At 34.0% G+C, this 19726-nt stretch overlaps 1 protein-coding gene across 1 annotated transcript in view; it reads left to right on the top strand.

The window, feature by feature from the left end:
- Nucleotides 1-19726, top strand: part of GABRG1 (gamma-aminobutyric acid type A receptor subunit gamma1) — a 74247-nt gene that overhangs the window by 40304 nt on the left and 14217 nt on the right. Inside the window, exons 4-7 of the mRNA XM_026508826.3 lie at nt 7802-8022; nt 8831-8913; nt 12647-12784; nt 12901-13053. Of these exons, the coding sequence (XP_026364611.1) occupies nt 7802-8022; nt 8831-8913; nt 12647-12784; nt 12901-13053 (595 nt within the window). The remainder of the gene's footprint in view (nt 1-7801; nt 8023-8830; nt 8914-12646; nt 12785-12900; nt 13054-19726) is intronic.

Raw genomic sequence — 19726 nt, 5'->3', positions numbered from 1 at the left:
GCTATCCAAATGAAAACTTTAAGGAGGCAGTTACACACCCAAGTTGGGATTTCAGGGGAAGTATTTGCACTTGGAATATAGCTTTTGCATTCTTCAGGCTCTATACATGATACTTAGTCATAAGATTGGATGAGATTATCTTGGGAGTGAAGAGAAGGGAACTGAGTGTTATTAAACGGGAGCACTGCTTTGCCAAGGCACGTGAAAGATGCAGGGGAACTAGCAAAGGACACTGAGAAGGAGTGGACACTGAGGGAGAAGGAAAACAAGACTCAGTTGGTATCCCAAGTTTTGAGTGGGCCAAATATTTCATGAAACAGAAATTGATTAACTGATTCAAATTCTGCAAATGAGCTAATAATATGAATATTTGTAGCTTTCCAGAAGCTAGAGAATTTTTATGACTTAGAATCTTGGTATTGGAACTGGCTGTCTCTATACATGAAGAAATTTCCTCAAAAATAAAACTATGTCCATAAAATGTTCATGTCTTCCGGAGGAGGCATTACATGGCTGTGTCTTATAATCTTTGTAAATTGGAATGTTTGCAAAGGCCCTGTTACCCCCTTTTTAAAATGAGAAGTCTTTCCTTCATTATTATAACTATAATATTATAGAATGCTTACTATGTGTGAAATCATTGTTTTAAGAAATATACATTAAATATAAGCAAGAACCTTATGTACTATAGACTTGAGAAATTTACTCAAGGTCACCTGAAAATTGTTATAGTCAGAATTCAAACCCCAGAAGTCTTCCCAATAATAGTATTCACCCCTAATCACTACACTAGACTGTCCCCCTTTAAATGCAGTCTCACCTCATGGGCTCAGAATAGTCCAACTACCCATACTGAGAAGAATTTGGATTTATCTTGACTATATGTCAGCTTCTTCACTTGGGTGCTTTTCTCCAGCCATTTATATTTCTGTCTTTGTGCTTGATGCAGTGCTATGGTGAATCTAGAAAGCCTTTCTTTTGCCTTCCAGATTGTCTTTGTTTCTCACTTCAGCTCCCTCTGTTGCAGATGCCACACAATTCATGTGCATATCCATTCCTCTTTTATATCCATCTCAGAAAAGCGGGGTGATAGTAAACATCCTTTTGATGCCTGTGCATTTGGGAAGTTCCTAGAATTTTTTCAAGAAATTGTCCTTCCCAGTGATATTTGGTATCAATAGGCCATAATTTTGATGAAACTTCTCAAGGCACGCATAAATGTGGAAGGTTAAATTCACAAATTTATAAATGCTTAGAAGACCTTATTGTTTAAAATTTCAAGATCTGAAGTAACAGATTTTCATGGTAAACTGATAGAAAGAGATATTATTGACATGTCCAAGATTTTTCTCATCCTAGCAGTAGATGCCCTGGAAGAGGACAGCCACACCTCTTATTCTCCTATGAATGGTACAGGGAATAGGCAATATTGTATGTTTGATCCCATACAGTAATCTTAAGGCAGGTAACATCCTGGAATTACTTTGCAAAACATATGACATAAAAAAACATAAATTGTATGACTTAATTTGGGAGTCTTCCAGTTGAAAAATAGAATTCCAAATTTTATTACCTTTAGGCAAAGCCAAAGTTGAATCCGAGAACTTCTTAACAAGCGGATATCTGTATGGGGAAAAAAATGGTAATCTATATGTTCTGGAGCATATTTGATGATTGAAAGGACCAAAAAATCTCCTACTTTTATCCCTCTGTAGGCATTCTGAATCCACTGACAAATAGGCATAGAAGACAGGCAAACAAACCTTTCTAATTAGTAATTGAAGTGGGGATGTAGAATAGGGTTAGGGATGTGGACCCATAGCTTTGCCAGCACTCCTGTGCACCTGCTGACTCCAACTTTCCATTAAGACTTTGAGAAAGTTTATTTGAATCAAGTTTGGAGTTCAGAGAATGAAAAAGAGACAAAATTTATTAAGAAATGATTTTTTTATATATTACATTTAGCCAATTGAGAAATATGGAACAGACTTCTCTGAGAGGTAGAGTAAGTAAGAGATGGGACAAAATGAAGAGTATAGATTTACATAGAAACATGAGCTGGGGAAATATGATTCTTCCTACCACAAAAATTAGTCATTTTAATTTGTCTAGCAAAAACACAGATGCATAATTTTTTAAGGCTTCCTGAATCAATGTATGGCCATTCCTACTGTTATAGCTCTGTAATGGTCTATTTTATGTGTCCACTTGGCTAAGCTGTGGTACCCAGGTATTTGTCTAGATGTTGCTGTAAAGACATTTTTTAGATGTGAGAATTAGCAGACTTTGGGTAAATCAGCTCATCCTTTATAAGGTGGATGGGCTTCATTCAATCAGGTAAGGCTTTATGAGAAAAGACTGAGGTCCCTCATGGAAGAAGAGTTTCTGCCACCAGTCTGGCCTCTGACTCAAGACTGAAACATCGATTCTTCTCTGTTCTTCAGTCTGCTGGCCTGCCCTCCAAGATTTTGCCTTTGAGGTCCCCACAATTTCCTGAGTCAAACTTTAAGATAAATCTATCTACTCTGTCTGTCTGTCTGTCGATCCATCCATCCATCCACCCATCCATCCATCTTATGGCTTCTGTTTCTCTGGAGAACCCTGACTGAAACAGGTTCATAAGGATTGTTCCCACCCCAGATTTTAGGTTACTTATTATATACATCTAGAATCTAACTCTATCTTCTCTAGTATATTTTAAACTTTTTAAGGGCTGGAAATTTTTTTTATTTGTATCCTTTGTAGGGTTTAGCTTTCTGTGATTATTTAAGTTTGATGTTTTATCTTTGAAATTGTATATTGAATATTATAGAATAATATCTAATAGGAAATGTATGATTAAGTATGGTGCATAAAATTAACACATGAAGTATTAGGACTTTCAGTTCATGATACTCAGTTCAGCAATGCATGGAGATGGAGCTGTGTCTAGGTTCCAGAGTCAATTATTGGTAATTGGTAATTTTAGATAATTGTTTTCAAAAACTCTTCCAGATATAGAATTTTTTGTATATCTGAGGAATGCACATTCCCTGGTGGACAGAAAATACATGACATTTTTCATTATATGACTTACAGTCTTTTTTCCCATTATGCTCTACATTTTACTACCTTTACTTCCTCCCCACTTTTATTATTTGACCCCAGCATGTATCTGAATTTCACATATGCTTCGGGGCTCAGGCTAAATACAACTTCTGTCATATAGTCTTCCTTAAGCTTCTCTAGATGAAAATAACCTCTACTATTTCCATTTCTCTTCAACTGTACCTTTCCTAAGTTTTATTAATTTCTAATTTGTATTTTATGTATAGTATATTCATAACAGGTAGGATCCATTTTCATCTTTGTAAACTCAGAACAACATAGAAGTAACTTAAACACTGAAAAATGTTTGTTGAAAAGTTAATTGATGAGTGCACACGATTTTACGTTCTTTTAGCAATTTACACTTAGAGACAAAAAAGTAAGAGCCCAAAAGTTTGGTAACTGAACCCAAGATTCATGTCTACTTTTTAAATATCTCTCAGTGTTTTTCTAGATTGATTCAATGGTTTATCCTGACATATCATCTTTGCTCCTTATCTCTTTTTCTATTTGAAAAATAGAATAACACCAAGATTTTACTTACCATATTGTGATAGTATCAAGAACTGGTGCTTTTATAATAACTGAGCAAAGTGGAGCAGCTACCTATGCACTTTTACCACTCAAGCGATTTGTACTGTGGATTAGCTATGCCTGCACCCTTTCTCTACACGTCCATGGCCTTAGTATCTAATGTACTGTAAACCATTATTTGGCCCAGCATGCTATTTCGGCCACAGGAATAGCTAGTTTAGGGAGAGATTAATGACAAGGTGTGAAGACCAGATCAGGATCAAACAAACTTCATGATGCAATTATGCACCTATATTAATTACTTAGGTAGGTCTGCATTTTGTGTGAAGTTTCTTCCATCAGTAGAAAGACAATAATGTTGAATGAACTAGTTCTATTAAATGTGAGACACAGTGCATTATTGCAAGTCTGACCATGTTGTAAGAAGACTATGGGACACACACTTCCATCAACTATGTTTTGATTTGATTGAGTTAGAAGTCAAGATGACTCACTTCTTCACTTTTATTCACTAATGCTGTTTTCTCAGCTAACTTGCAAGAAAAGTGTCATAATGTACATTGGAAATTGACTGTTAAATGCACTGTTCCTTCCTTATTTCAAAATGCTTATACTGGAAGCTATTGTACTTGTCCTGAGTGAATGGACATTCCTTTTCATGTTTCTTTTGCATATTTCTTATGCAGATAATTAAAACCTCTAAATAAGAGCATGAAGAACAATAACACCAATTTGATCATTTTCTGGAAGTTATACTAATATAAATGAGTAAACAAAATTGGAACTTTGGATTACATATAAAATAGCGCAGCAAACTTTAATGACCTTCTTATCTTAGTGAAGCACTTATTAAGGATTAGCAATTTAAAAGAGCTTGGAAGTATTAGCATCTGCAAAGGGTTTAGGAAGGTTGGATTATCAAGACACATGCTCTATATCTTTCTCTTCTTGGTCCTAGATTGAGGGAATAATTATGGGTAGAAAAATTTTCCCATTTCCCCTAAGACTTTCTGCTCAGAGAGCTTACTCTTAAGAAATCATAACTCTTGGGGCGCCTGGGTGGCTCAGCCGTTAAGCGTCTGCCTTTGGCTCAGGTCATGATCCCAGGATCCTGGGATCAAGCCCCACATCAGGCTCCCTGCTCCGCAGGAAGCCTGCTTCTCCCTTTCACACTCCCCTTGCTTGTGTTCCCTCTCTCGGTGTCTCTGTCAAATAAATAAGTAAAATCTTAAAAAAAAAAAAAAAAAAAAAAAAAGAAAAGAAATCATAACTCTTTCAATGGAGATTAACACTTTATCAATAGGTATTCTAAAAAAGATCCTGTCAGCTGCTAAGCCGGATTCAAAGCTGCTTGCTAAATCCCACCTCTATACATTGTTAGTTCTCTCTCAAGTGCAGTCTTTAATGCCCTATTAGTTAGGAACACTGCAGCCAAGTGTCATCAGGTAGCATGATGGTCTCTTTACCAACCAATGTTGGATCTTTGACAAGCCATAATCCTGGCAGGTATGTAAGCCTCATCCTTTATCTTAAGAAGTTTCTACTGTTTGATTCCATACAAAAGTACAAAGTAATTCTGCCACATAATGTTATTAAATACTCTTTTTTAGGATCCACCGTAGAATGAGTATAAGGCTTCCTTCTATTTGCACTTACTATTAAAACCAGAAACTATGTCATTAACACAGGTTACACTGCTAGACTCTGAATGGTTAATTATTTGTGTCAGTTGAAGGGTTTGTTTAGATAAATCATAATTTATTCCAAAGAAAAGACATCTGGCCTAAGAAGCAGGAGGTCAGAATAAGGGTTCAAGATAACTGTTTTAAAGCCATCCAAGGATTTTCCACAAGATTAAGGGAGAAAGTACACCAGTGATATATTATATGAAGGCCCATTGGCCCACCTAAATGCATGCCTAATCCATTAATATTACTAAATAAGATGATTAAGCATCTACAGAATAAATATATTCATTATTATGAGTTATGAGATATATTTTGCATTATGACTCAGCTTGAGTTATGAACAGTACATCGGCAAGTTGGTGGCTACGGAATGTATAGAGCTTACCTGGTTGCAAAAGTACCTTCAGCCTCTATTCCACTGCACAATTTGATTCTGTGCCATTCCAAACAAAGTTGGAAAAAACTAAATTTTAGTCATGTCTCTCTCTAAATTACTCTGGCAAACTCACGGCGATCAAGACTACGTCGGGAGGGGATCATGATGCAAGTGTGTTTGTGCTTAAGGACTTCATGTCTTCACTTCCATGCAAAACAGTGACACACAGTACAGGCTAACTATATGGATAGATTATTGAATGATCACATATTACATTATAATATGGACAAATTATTCATAGTAGTTTATCTAGTAGTTTATCTATTTATATTGCTTAATCCCTTCAGAAAGCACACCTCATACTCAACTGCATAATGTCTAGGCCTTTGTTGGATTTTAAATAATTATTAATACGTGTGTGCCTTTTCCAAATTGCAACACTGTTCATCCGAAATAGATAAGATGATGGTGTTTAAGGATACAAACTTATAATTAGTATTTACTACTTATAAGTAGTAAATAAGCCATAGAGATCTAGTGCATAGTATAATGAATATAGACAGTAATGTAGCATAATTATGTAATCTGATAGATATTGCTACAATGTCAGATTATAGTATATAAATGTATCAAAGTAACTTTATGTATGCTGTATGTTGTACATCTTAAAATTATATAATGGTACATGTCAAATTTATTCAATAAATAAAAAGTAAAAAAAAAAAACCCAAAATACATAAAAGAAGGTTTTCCTTTCTAGTCTATATTCCTTCTCTATTCCGTTTCCTCTATATTCTAGTCAAGTAAATTATAATTATAAATATTTTGCCTGGAAACTAGGATTTGATATAACTTCTCTATTAACAAGTTGACTCCAGTCTGTTTATTATTCTCCTTACCTTTTTTCAAATCTTCATTCATTTGTTAAACTCCCAATACACTTCCATTTCTTATACTAAATATGTCCATTCAGGTAAATTGGCCAATTGCTGGCATTAAATCAGGAGTGAGCAACCAATCTCTCCCACCACAAGTAACTCATATAATACCTCATATTTTTCAATTTACTCTTTTATTTCTCTCTTAATATCAAAGTTATACCCACACATATATATAATCACTTTCCTCAATAGCATTGATAATTACTGCATTCTTTAATTCTTTAATTTTATTAAATCAATTTTAATGCTTATAATATGGCAGGCATTTTGTCAGGATACAAAGTTAAATAATACCTAATCACTTCCTCGAAGTTTCTCTCATAACCATGCATTTTCTTAGTTACAGGCACTTGCTGATAATGGGCACAACCTGTGCTCTAATCCTAGCACCCATCAGGCTCCACCAGGACCACCATTACATGTGGTTGTTGTGGATGTGGATTTGGGATTCAGCCTGTGGTGACTCAATCTCCTTATCATCTGCTTATTCACCTCTGTGATGTGGGGAGAATTATTTTACTTCTGTATTGCTCAATAAATGTGATTTAAAAATAAAGATTATAGCAGTACCTATTTCACGGGGTTGCAATAAAGCTTTAATGACAGGATACATTCAAAACCCAATGTAGTGCTTGGCATGTTATACCTGCTTAATAGGGGTATTTGCATGTGTGATTGCTTTGAAACATTTGAAAACGGTGGATCTACATAATTGTAATTAATTTTTTGAACAAAAGACAATATAAGGTCTTTTAGATAATTTGGTGAGTATTTGCATCTTGATTTTTTTGTACTATTTGTGATTTTTTTTTAACTTCAGCCACATGTAAATATTACAAAAATTAATATAATTGTTAACATTAAGATAATTTGCTTTTATATTAAATGACTCTATCTTACATATTACAAAATCTTGAGTAAAATTTACAAAACAATTATAAAGCCACACTGGGAAGCAGTTATTACTAGAAATTTTGGATTTTATTTTACATGATTTCAGGTAAACAATTAAAGAGGAAGGTTAAGATAATGGCATAGTTTTTTATTTGAAAGGACTGAGTTTAAGGGCTATTTACTTACAGAAACTTTATAATATAAAAATGTAAACATCTGAAGGAAACATCTAAATAGTGACTTTACTATTATAGGTTGTTACCCTTCTTTCTATCTTTCAGGAATACACAATAGATATAATTTTTGCCCAAACCTGGTTTGACAGTCGTTTAAAATTCAACAGTACCATGAAAGTGCTTATGCTTAACAGTAATATGGTAGGAAAAATTTGGATTCCTGACACGTTCTTCAGAAACTCAAGAAAATCTGATGCACATTGGATAACAACTCCTAATCGTCTGCTTCGAATTTGGAATGATGGACGAGTTTTATATACTCTAAGGTAAAACTATTTTAAAAAATGTAGCTGTTCTAATTTATTTTCCATACTAATACTTAATCAACTCACAAATTTTCTTTTTTCAGTTTTACAAAGAAAGAAATATAGAGTTCCTTTCATATACTAAAATGGTGGAATATTTCGGAAATTTTCTTTTTTAAGTTCAGAGTAACTGGTATACGAAAGGGACTAAAAGCAAAGAAAAAAAAAAAACCTCTTGATATCCCCCTCCTCTGAAATGGAAGATGGTGTGGTGTGACCATTATGTGTTTAAACTCATAATGCAAATGGCTGACTGAGATTTTCTCTAGGAGCCAATCCTGCTATATAATTCAATAATGTACCAAAACATCCTTAAGAAGGATTAAATGAAGATTCAAGTTTATTTAATTCATTGTCTTGAACATAACATATCAAGAGTCATACCAATCTTATTAAGAATCATCCTTAATGGAAAGAAATTCATGAAAATTTAAGAGAAAACAATCACCATGCTTAACCATATATACTCTGTTAGTTGTGTGTGTGTGTGTGTTTTGATCCTGAAGTGTAAATTTTTAACTGTAAACAAATTATACTGAATTGTACAGTGACAGCTTTGTTGGCTGGAGAGGAAAATGTTAGAATTTTCTTACTCACTTGTGAATGCTATATTACCACTTAAAACTTTGAGACATTACAATTATTATTATTTTCTAATATATCACTATCTGTTCTTGTAGGCCAAAATCATTCTTAAAAATTAGACAAAGGATTTTTAATGCTTGAAATTATTTCTTATTATTTAATATTTATTTTTTCATTTAAATAGATTGACAATTAATGCAGAATGTTATCTTCAGCTTCATAACTTTCCAATGGATGAACATTCCTGTCCACTGGAATTTTCAAGCTGTAAGTGACAAAATATGTGATAATTTCAAGAATTTTAGCTTCAGACTCTGTTTATTTAAAAGTGTAAAATAAAACGAGAGAAACTATAATTTATATAATTTTCAGAAGTGTGGATTATGTTCATCTCTCAGACAAAATAATTACAAATGTTGTACTTTTCTTGCTTTTAAATTAAAAAGTGACAATAAATGCATAGTAAGTGTATGTTTTTAATTATATCAGTGCTTACAAATTTTGGGTTTATCCAAGTGCCTTTTTCCTATTTTGATTAAATAAAGTAGTCCTGAAGATAGGTTTGTGTTCAAATGTTTTAACAGTGCCATGAATAAAATATTGATTCAAATTTTATTCATCTCCCTGAGGCAAGATTTAACTTTATTACATTGGATTTTAAAGTATGTTTCAAAGATTGGTTTGGTGAATAATATTTACTACATGAATAGCAAATCTTTGAGAAGACTTTAATGAATTAGAAAAGCCAAGGTAGAAATAGGCTTATTTTATACAAAAGAAACATGGAAACACAGAGAAATGATTAGAGCTAAATAATTTGAATATAAAAACTATTTTGTTCCAAGAAAATAATTATTTTCTATATGAATATCAATTTTATTTCATATTTATTAACATGTTTACATATATTTTTATAAAAACATTTTTCTAGGTAATATATAATGAACAAGTCTTGAAAACATGTAAAATGAGTTTTAAAAATGTTATTGCCTATATCCACAAATCGTGTGCTCTTTTCCTTCTATTGAAACCTGACTTTTTTATATATCACATTCTAAAGTTTATTCACTGTAGATTTTATGTATTCACAGGTATTATCCTGCTTCTTCACTTACAAAATTCCCAAATATCTCTTGTTGCTTTTATTAATGATTTTGACTTTTCTTAATGATCTTTGTCTCATTAAAATGTCCTTTTAAATTTATAATCTATCTCACTGCTTTAATTTTCTAACATTAACTTCTCAATGAATAAAACAGCCAAATCATAACATAGACTTGATTAATCCAAGCACTCAAGGAATAGTTGATATGCAAATATTTGAAATGTAGCAATTATTGTACTTCCCTCCTAGACACCATGACTAAATTCTTGGTATGATATCTCTTTGGCTTTGATTGTCATTGCTGGAAATTAATAATCTGTCCCTGTGAATGCAATTGGTTATCGCTGACATAAACAATGTAATCTTAGCTAACTTTTCATGTATTCTACATGGGTCCCACAGAGAATTAAGGTTTCTGTTGGGTTTGGCCAGCAAACCCTGAGGCGGTGAATGAAAAGATTACTCCAGATACCTTAGTAGGAGAAAGGAGAGGCCTGGGGACCAGACGTTCTATCGGGGAAAGGCCCTGAGCCAAGCTTTGTCTCTACTTGTATATTGATGTCTTAGTAATATATCAGGCGCAAGAGCAAAGGAAGGAGGAAAGTGTAACTTTAATGGTCAGGATAATAATATATGGGGCAGTGTGTGATAAGAGCAAGGAGGCAAGGAGTTCGTGAAGTACGTGACTACCACAGGTGCCTGTGGTAAATTTTTCTTCAAAATTTAAACATTTACTCCTTAGATGAGAACCTTGAGACACAGTAAGAATCTGGCCATTTTCAGCCAAAAAACTTCAAAGGAGGTCCAGGGTTCCAGGCACTCCTCCTTTGCTTTTCAATTAGTCTCATCCAGGGAGGCATATACAAGTCAGAATTTGTCTATCCCGGCACTGTGAATTCCCACAGGTTTCTATACCTAATATTTCACAACAAATATATTAAAAAGATTTCAGCACATCCCCGTTTTAAAAGTCAATATCATAAAATCTAGAATAGTTAAGTAATGAGCTTACTATTTTTATTTGTGCCCACACTCCTATATTCTATATTGAAAATATTGAGAATATTACTATATTCTAGGGCAATGATAATGATAATTTAAAAAATTACAAAATATGGAAAAGTAGGATGGTTAGAGCCCTATAGAACAAGAAAGTAGACATGAAAAAATAAAAGAGAGAACAGATTTTTAATAGGTTGATGGAAAAATGAGCTATTTCATTGAATGACAGATGAGGAGATCCTGGTACAAAGTGATAAAATATTTTGGAAATTTTTTAAGTTGATAGTGAATTCTGTTCCTAGAATGTAGTAGACCAATTCTTCTGTTGAAAACAATTTAAAACTTTATGATATTAAAAATTTTCTCAAAAACATGTAAGTGAAATCACCAGGAAGGAATTAAAGCATAAAAAAATGAAGCCAGAAGGTTTATTATAGTCACTTTGATCCAAGGACATTTGCCAAACAAGGTAAATTTAAGCTTTGACTTTGCCTTGTGGATTAGAGTTCTAATAGAACATAATTTCTACACACACCTGGGTTACAAAGGCTGGACGCTTAGGGTATCATGAAGAAGCACCTCCCCCCACGTACACAAACACACACATATACATGTACACACACAACCACTAAAGTCTTAAAGAAAAGTTGCCTCTGCAATCAGCATACTAGGATGAAGTAACTCCTTGAGAGGATATAATTACAAACCCACCCTCACATGAATTTGCAGCCCAAATTTCCTTCACTTGATTACTCCCAAAAGTCCTTGTGGATTTTTCTGACATGTGGCAGAAACACAAATTTTTTTTGAAAGAATGCACCTCAATATTAAGCAACTTCCAAGATGAAAAAAGACATTTTCAACACAAATAACTAACAAAATCTAGTATTCAGGGTTTATAACTAATTCAGACCAAAAAAGAGAGAGAGAGAGAGAAAAAAAAAAAACCCATAAAGGAACAGGTGATTCAACAAGCAATTCTCCAAAGAAGAAACCTAAGAATCTAATAAACATATGAAAAAATTACTAGGTTTCATTCATAACCAGGAAAATGTGAAATAAAATATGCTTACAGACCAATAAAAATAGACTGTCTACATCAAGTTAAATGAGAATATGGATCCAAGTATATTTCCATACTCTGGCTGGTGAGAGAATTTATTGGTATACTCTTTATGAAAAGAAGATTGGCATTGTCTCATAAAGTAGAAATTATATGCAATCCATGACCCCAGCTATTCCACACTTAGGTATATATGCCAGAGAAACTTGCATATATGTATTTTGTGAGGCACGTATAGTAATGTTACTAGTAGCAATGTTACTAATGACCAACAAAAAACATTATAGGTGTCTACAACAGTAAAATAGATAAATATCAGTACATCTTTACAATGGAACAAATTTACTAAAGCTACATACATTAGCATGGATGACTATTACAAATATCAAAAGAAGTAAAATATACAGTAATGGATCTAGTATGGCAACAATCAAGAAGAATTCAAAAAGAACCTAAAATAAGCTATATGTTTCAGAAATGCATATCAGAAAATCTATAACAAAAACATAAGGGAAGGATTATCACAGAAATCAAGTTAGTGGTTACCTCTAATCGTGAGAGGGAATATGATATCGGGGTGGACACATGAGTTTTCCTAGACACGAGCATGATTCTATTTCTTGATTTAAGTGGAGTTAACTGGATATCATTATTTAATCATTATGTGATTACTTTTAAACTATACACATATATTTTATGCCATGTTTTCTATATTTGACATACCTATAATACAAAAATGAATTTCAAAGAACTTGTCTTGGAATGATGTTGGTATTGAAATAGTAACAGATTTGAATCTTGCTAATCTATTTATTTTTATTTTTATCTAGATGGGTACCCTAAAAATGAAATTGAGTATAAGTGGAAAAAACCTTCTGTAGAAGTGGCCGATCCTAAATACTGGAGATTATATCAGTTTGCATTTGTCGGGTTACGGAACTCAACTGAAATTTCTCACACAATCTCTGGTAATAAGGAACAGTGAATGATGCTAGCATCATATGACTTTGTATTTAAATCTATAGGTTGGAATCCATACTTTTATATATTTTAATAGCAAAAATAAAACTCTTTTTTCTTCCAGGGGATTATATTATCATGACCATTTTTTTTGACCTGAGCAGACGAATGGGATATTTCACTATTCAAACCTACATTCCATGTATTCTGACAGTTGTTCTTTCTTGGGTGTCTTTTTGGATCAATAAAGATGCAGTACCTGCAAGAACATCACTTGGTATGATATGAATATTATGCTATAGTATCATAGGACTGTTAAAATTTTATAGTTTATAATGTATAGTATTTTATAGTTAAATATATTAGAAGTTTATAGTTGAATATATTAGACTATTACTCTACATTACAATCAAGCAAAAATTTTAAACTACTCTAGTGCTTTATAAAATTTTAAACTACTCTAGTACTTTATAAAATGTTGAAATGAATATGACAAACAAGTAGGCAACAGAATCACAAAGAATTTAAAATTTCAGAATTTAAAAAATTTTTCCTGCTAATAAAGTTCGAATGAAACATAAATATTCAGCAGGAATTAATAAATGAAAATCACATAATCCCTGAATCTCAATTTGGTCTATATTTTTAATCACTGTTCATCAAGATTTTATTTTATTTTTTAGCTGAATCACTGATAGCCAGCATTTATTGACCTATGTGTGTTTAGAAGGCTTTGAAATCCCCTGCTCTTACAATGGTGCTAATCAACAGTGAACTTTTCTAAAGGGCAAGTCACTGAAAGGGACAAGAAACTTCTGGGCTTCTGTAATCTATAAAATGTGTAATTAGTCTATGAATATTTTGAGAGTTGCCTGTACAATAACCCTGATTAAAAGGGTAATTTGTAATTCATACTTGAAAAAATAGACTTTTGGTTTCTTTCTTTAGCAATCAATTGCAATAATCAAAATCATAAGAAAATGTGTCTAATTACTGTACATTTGTTTAAAAGAAAATAACATCCATTTATATATTGATATACAAAGACAACTTATTGATCAATTTCATTCCCAAGATCAGTGCAAGACATGAATCACACTACTGATAATTGTGTCTTAAAAAATATAAAGTTGGGACAGTCTAATTTCATGTGGTTTCTATGCTAGCTGGTGAATAACCTCATTTAGTAAATACAGTAAAATGCAAATCACATAAAAATGGCAAGATAAAACCTGACGCACCCACCTCTATACTTGGAAAACGTAGTCCCCTTGGGAGTCTAAAGAGAAATGTACATAGAGCCAGTGGATAAAATGTATTCAATACCTGAGTTTTGTTTCCTATCTAAACTATTATTATTATTTCAAATTATTTTATGTTCTAAAGTAAACAAACTATTTCAGATTCTTTGTATGCTACCATGAGTAGGACTTAAATATTACATTTTTATTTTTAAACAGTATTCTCATATTTTTCCCAAAGAGAATTTGAATGGATTATTTCTACCATGATATTTGTATGAAGCTGTTTAAAAACCATGCCATAGTGTCATCAAAGTGAATATAGCCAATTGTGGAATTGTGCTGTTACATGAATTCATATTTTTTAATATTAGCATATCAACTATAAAGATAATCCATAGCTAGATCTAACTTGAAGAATATCTCTTATAATTGTGGTCCCTATGTATTTGGAGCTCAAGATTTTTTTAAACAAGTATATGCACATAAATACATATATACATACATACGTACATACATACATGTCATTGAAGTACAATTTCCTGAGCTTATTTATTTCACGTTGTGCTTTAGCAAACATTTACCAAATGCTTTTCTGTGAAACAGGTATTGTTCTAAGTGCTTAAGTGTTAATAGTGAACGGTCGCTATAAAATCCCCATGTTCATGGCATTTATGTTTTAGTGGGGTGTGCAGGTAATGTACAAATATAAAGAGTGTATAATGTCAGTCAGTAATAAAAGCTATGGAGAGAAAGCAAAATCAATGGCAAGAGAATTGCAGGGGATGTGCGTAAATATGATGTTTGCTATTTTATCCTGTGGAGTCAGGCTATACCTCTTTGAGGAGGTAGCAGAGACCCACTGAAGCCTGGGAGCTAGCCTGGTGGATATGTGGTAGAAAGATAGGACAGACAGGGAGAACCAGTAGATCCTAAAGTGGGATCTTCTTTTCTATCATGCTTGAAGGTCATAAAAAAGACAACTATGGCTAGAACTGACTGAAAAGTGGTAGAAAATGAGATTGGAGATATGGCTAATAGTTAGATCATGTAGGTTTAGTAGGTCACTTTACAGACTTTGGATTTTATTCTCAATCTGACTTGTAGGATTTTGAGCAGGAAATATCAATGCATCTGCTAAATAACCCAAATATTTTCTTATTATCATGGATTCAAAGATATTTTAGTAAGAAATCCACTTATTTTTAAGCTAAACACTGTGATGGTATGTACTAAATTAAAGAAATAATTGTCTGAAAGCTAAGTTCTGTAGTTTTCATTGCTTTACAAATAGAAATGTAATAGTATTTTAGTAAAGTGAAATTTAATGCAGTCGTTGATATTGAAATCAAAACACACATTGTCTTTAAGGGTTTCTCTAGTAAATTGGGACTCAAGTATGGAAGGCAGGAATACATTTGGAAATCTGCCTTTGTGTGAGTGTGGCAATGTAATGACTTAGTAAGTTACCAGAAAAAAATGCATAAGGTGAGGAAGAAGAAAGATCTGTTTATTCATGGAAATCATTTAGCGCTTACCATATGCCTAGCCTTTATAGTTTTGGCTTAAAAATAATTGAAGCATTATCTCCTCCAGTGCTGTCCATGTTGCAGCAAATTTTGAGAAATCGTTCTTTTTGACAGCTGAGTAATATTCCATTGTATATAGGGACCACAACTTCTTAATCCAATCATCTGTTGAAGGGCATCTCAGCTCCTTCCACGATTTAGCTATTGTGGACAAAGCTGCTATGAACATTGGGGTGCATATGGCCCTTCTCTTCACTACATCTGTATCTTTGGGGTAAATACCCAGTAGTGCAATGGCTGGATCATAGGGTAGCTCAATTTTTAACTTTTTAAGGGACCTCCACACTGTTTTCCAAAGTGGCTGTACCAACATGCATTCCCACCAACAGTGCAAGAGGGATCCCCTTTTTCCACATCCTCTCCAACATTTGTTGTTTCCTGCCTTGTCCATTTTTGCCATTCTAACTGGCGTAAAGTGGTATCTCAAGGTGGTTTTGATTTGACTTTCCCTGATGGCTAATGATTTTGAACATTTTTTCATGTGTCTGTGAGCCATTTGTATGTCTTCATTGGAAAAGTGTCTGTTCATATCTTCTGCCCATTTTTTGATTTGATTATTTGTTTCTCGTGTATTGAGTTTGAGAGGTTATTTATAGATCTTGGATACTATTCTTTTATCTGTAGTGTCATTTGAAAATATCGTCTCCCATTCCGTGGGCTGCCTCTTAGTTTTTTTGACTGTTTCCTTGGCTGTGCAGAAGCTCTTTATCTTGATGATTCCCACAAGTTCATTTTATCTTTTGTTTCTCTTGCCTTTGGAGATGTGTCATGAAATAAGTTGCTGTGGCCGATGTCAAAGAGGTTGCAGCCTATGTTCTCCTCTAGGATTTTGATGGATTCCTGTCTCACATCGAGGTCTTTACAACCATTTGGAGTTTATCTTTGTATATGGTTTGATAGAGTGGTCAAGTTTCATTCTTTTGCATATAGCTGTCCAATTTTCCCAGCACCATTTATTGAAGAGACTGTCTTTTTTCCACTGGATGTTTTTCCTACTTTGTCAAAAATTAGTTGCCCAAAGAGCCAAGGGTCCATTTCTGGGTTCTCTGTTCTGTTCCATTGGTCTATGTGTCTGTTTTTCTGCCAGTACCATGCTGTCTTTGTGATCACAGCTTTGTAGTATAGCTTGAAATCCGGCAACATGATGCCCCGAGCTTTGTTTTTCCTTCTCAACAATTTCTTGGCAATTCAGGGCCTCTTCTGGTTCCACACAAATTTGAGGGCTGTTTGTTCCAGTTCTTTGAAAAATGTCATTGGTATTTTGATTGGGATGGCATTGAAAGTGTAGATTGCTCTGGGTAGCATAGACATTTTAACTATGTTTATTCTTCTGATCCATGAGCATGGAATATTTTTCCATCTTTTTGTGTATTCTTCAATGTCTTTCAAGAGTGATTTGTAGTTTCTAGAATATAGATCCTTTACGTCTCTGCTTAAGTAATTCCAAGATAACGTATGATTTTTGGTGCTATTGTAATTGGAATGGATTTGCTAATTTCTCTTTCTTCAGTCTCATTGTTCGTGTATAGAAATGCAACTGATTTCTGAGCTTTGATTTTGTATCCTGCCACATTACTGAATTGCTCTATAACTTCTAGTAGTTTTGGGGTGGAGTCTCTTGGTTTTCTATATAGAGTATCATGTCATCTGCGAAGAGAGACAGTTTGACCTCTTCTTTGCTGATTTGGATACCTTTTATCCCTTTTTGTTGTCTGATTGCTGTTGCTAGGACTTCTAGTACTATGTTGAATAATAATGGTGAGAGTGGGCATCCTTGTCATGTTCCTGATCTTATGGGAAAGGCTTGAGGCTTTTCCCCGTTGAGAATGATATTCGCTGTAGGCTTTTCATAGATGGTTTTTATGAAATTGAGGAATATATCCTCTATCCCTACACTCTGAGGGTTATAATCAGGAAAGGATGCTGTATTTTGTAAAAGGCTTTTTCTTCATCAATTGACAGGATCATATGGTTCTTGACTCTTCTTGTTGATATGATCTACCACACTGATCGATTTGCAAATGTTGAAACACCTTTGCATCCCAGGGATGAATCCCACTTGGTCATGATGGATAATCCTTTTAATGTACTCTTGGATCCTATTTGCTAGGATCTTGTTGAGAATTTTGGCGTCCATATTCATCAGGGAAATTGGTCTGTAATTCTCCTTTTTGATGGGGTCTTTGCCTGGTTTGGGGATCAAGGTAAGACTGGCCTCATAGAATGAGTTTGGTAGTTTTCCTTCTGTTTCTATTTTTTGAAACAGCTTCAGGAGAATAGGTATTATTTCTTCTTTGAATGTTTAGTAGAATTCCCCGGGGAATCCGTTAGGCCCTGGACTCTTGTTTTTGGGGAGGTTTTTGATCACTGCTTCAATCTCTTCATAATTAATAGGTCTGTTTAAATAATCAATTTCTTCCTGTTTCATTCTTGGTAGTTTATAGGTTTCCAGGAAGGCACTCATTTCTTTCAGGTTGTTTCATTTTTTGGCATAAAGCTGTTCATAAAAGTTTCTAATGATCCTTCCTATTTCATCGGTGTTAGTTGTGATCTCTCCCCTTTCATTCATAATTTTATTAATTTGGGTCCTTTCTCTTTTCTTTTGAATAAGTCTGGCCAGTGGCTTATCGATCTTATTTATTCTTTCAAAGAACCAGCTTCTAGTTTTATTGATCTGCTCTACTGTGCTCCTGGTTTCTAATTCATTGATCTCTGCTCTAAACTTGATTACCTGCTTTCTCGTGCGTGGGTTAGGCCTGTTCTTCTGTTCCAGCTCCAGCTTCTTTGAGGTGAGAATATAAAAACTGCATTTTAGGTTTTTCTATTCTTTTGAGTGAAGCTTGGATGGCTATGTATTTTCCCCTTAGGACCAGCTTTGCAGTGTCCCATAGGTTTTGGACCAATGTGTTTTCATTTTCATTGGTCTCCAAAAATTGTTTAAACTGATTTTTAATTTCCTGGTTTACCCAATCATTCTTGAGCAGGATGGTTCTTAGTTTCCCAGTGTTTGAGTTTCTTCCAAATTTTTCCTTGTGACTGAGTTCCAGTTTCAAAGCATTGTGGTCTGAGAATATGCAGGGAATAATCTCAGTCTTTTGGTATCGGTTGAGACCTGTTTTGTGACCCAATATATGGTCTATTCTGGAGAAAGTTCCATGTGCATGCAAAAAGAATGAATCTTCTGTTGTTCTGGGGTGTAGTGTTCTATATATATGAATGAGGTCCATCTGATCCAGTATGTCATTCAATGCTCTTGTTTCTTTGTGATTTTTTGCTTAGGTGATCTGTCTATTATTGAGAGTGGAGTGTTGAGGTCTCCTACTATTAACGTAGTATTATCTATATGTCTCTTTATTCTGGTTAAGAGTTGGCTTGTGTATCTAGCTGCTCCCCTGTTGGGGGTATAGATATTTATAATTGTCATATCCACTTGTTGGATACATCCTTTAAGAATAATATAGTGTCCTTCTGTATCTCTAACAACAGTCTTTAGTTTAAAATCTAATCTGTCCAATATGACAATTGCTACCCCAGCTTTCTTTTGAGGTCCATTGGCATGAAAAATGGTTTTCCATCCCTTCACTTTCAGTCTGGATGTATCTTTAGTTTCAAAATGACTCCCTTGTAGGCAGCAAATGGATGGGTCATGTCTTTTTATCCAATCTGCAGCCCTGTGGCATTTATGGGAGCATTTAGGCCATTCACATTGAGAGTGATTATTGAGAGATATGATTTTAATGATGTCATGTTACCTGTGAAGTCTTTGTTTCTATAGATTGTGACTTTCTGTTCTGTATCATTCTTGGGGCCTTTTTACTTTTATAGAACCTCCTTTAATATCTCATGTACGGCTGGTTTGGTGGTTACGAATTCTTACAGTTTCTGTCGATCCTGGAAGGTCCTTATCTCTCCATCAATTCTGAGTGACAGCCTTGCTGGATAAAGGATCCTTGGCTGCATGTTCTTCTAGCTAGAGCTTTGAAAATACCCTGCCAACCCTTCCTGGCCTGCCAGGTCTGTGCAGACAGGTCTGACGTTATTCTGATATTTTTCCCTCCATACGTGAGGATTTTCTTCCCCCTGGCCATTTTCAAGACTGTAACCTTGGATCTAATATTTG

The sequence above is a fragment of the Ursus arctos genome, unplaced genomic scaffold, assembly GCF_023065955.2.
Source record: "Ursus arctos isolate Adak ecotype North America unplaced genomic scaffold, UrsArc2.0 scaffold_9, whole genome shotgun sequence".
NCBI classification, from domain to species: Eukaryota; Metazoa; Chordata; class Mammalia; order Carnivora; family Ursidae; genus Ursus; species Ursus arctos.
The sequence above is the reverse complement of the archived record's forward strand: the minus strand, read 5'-3'. Positions and strand labels throughout refer to the sequence as shown.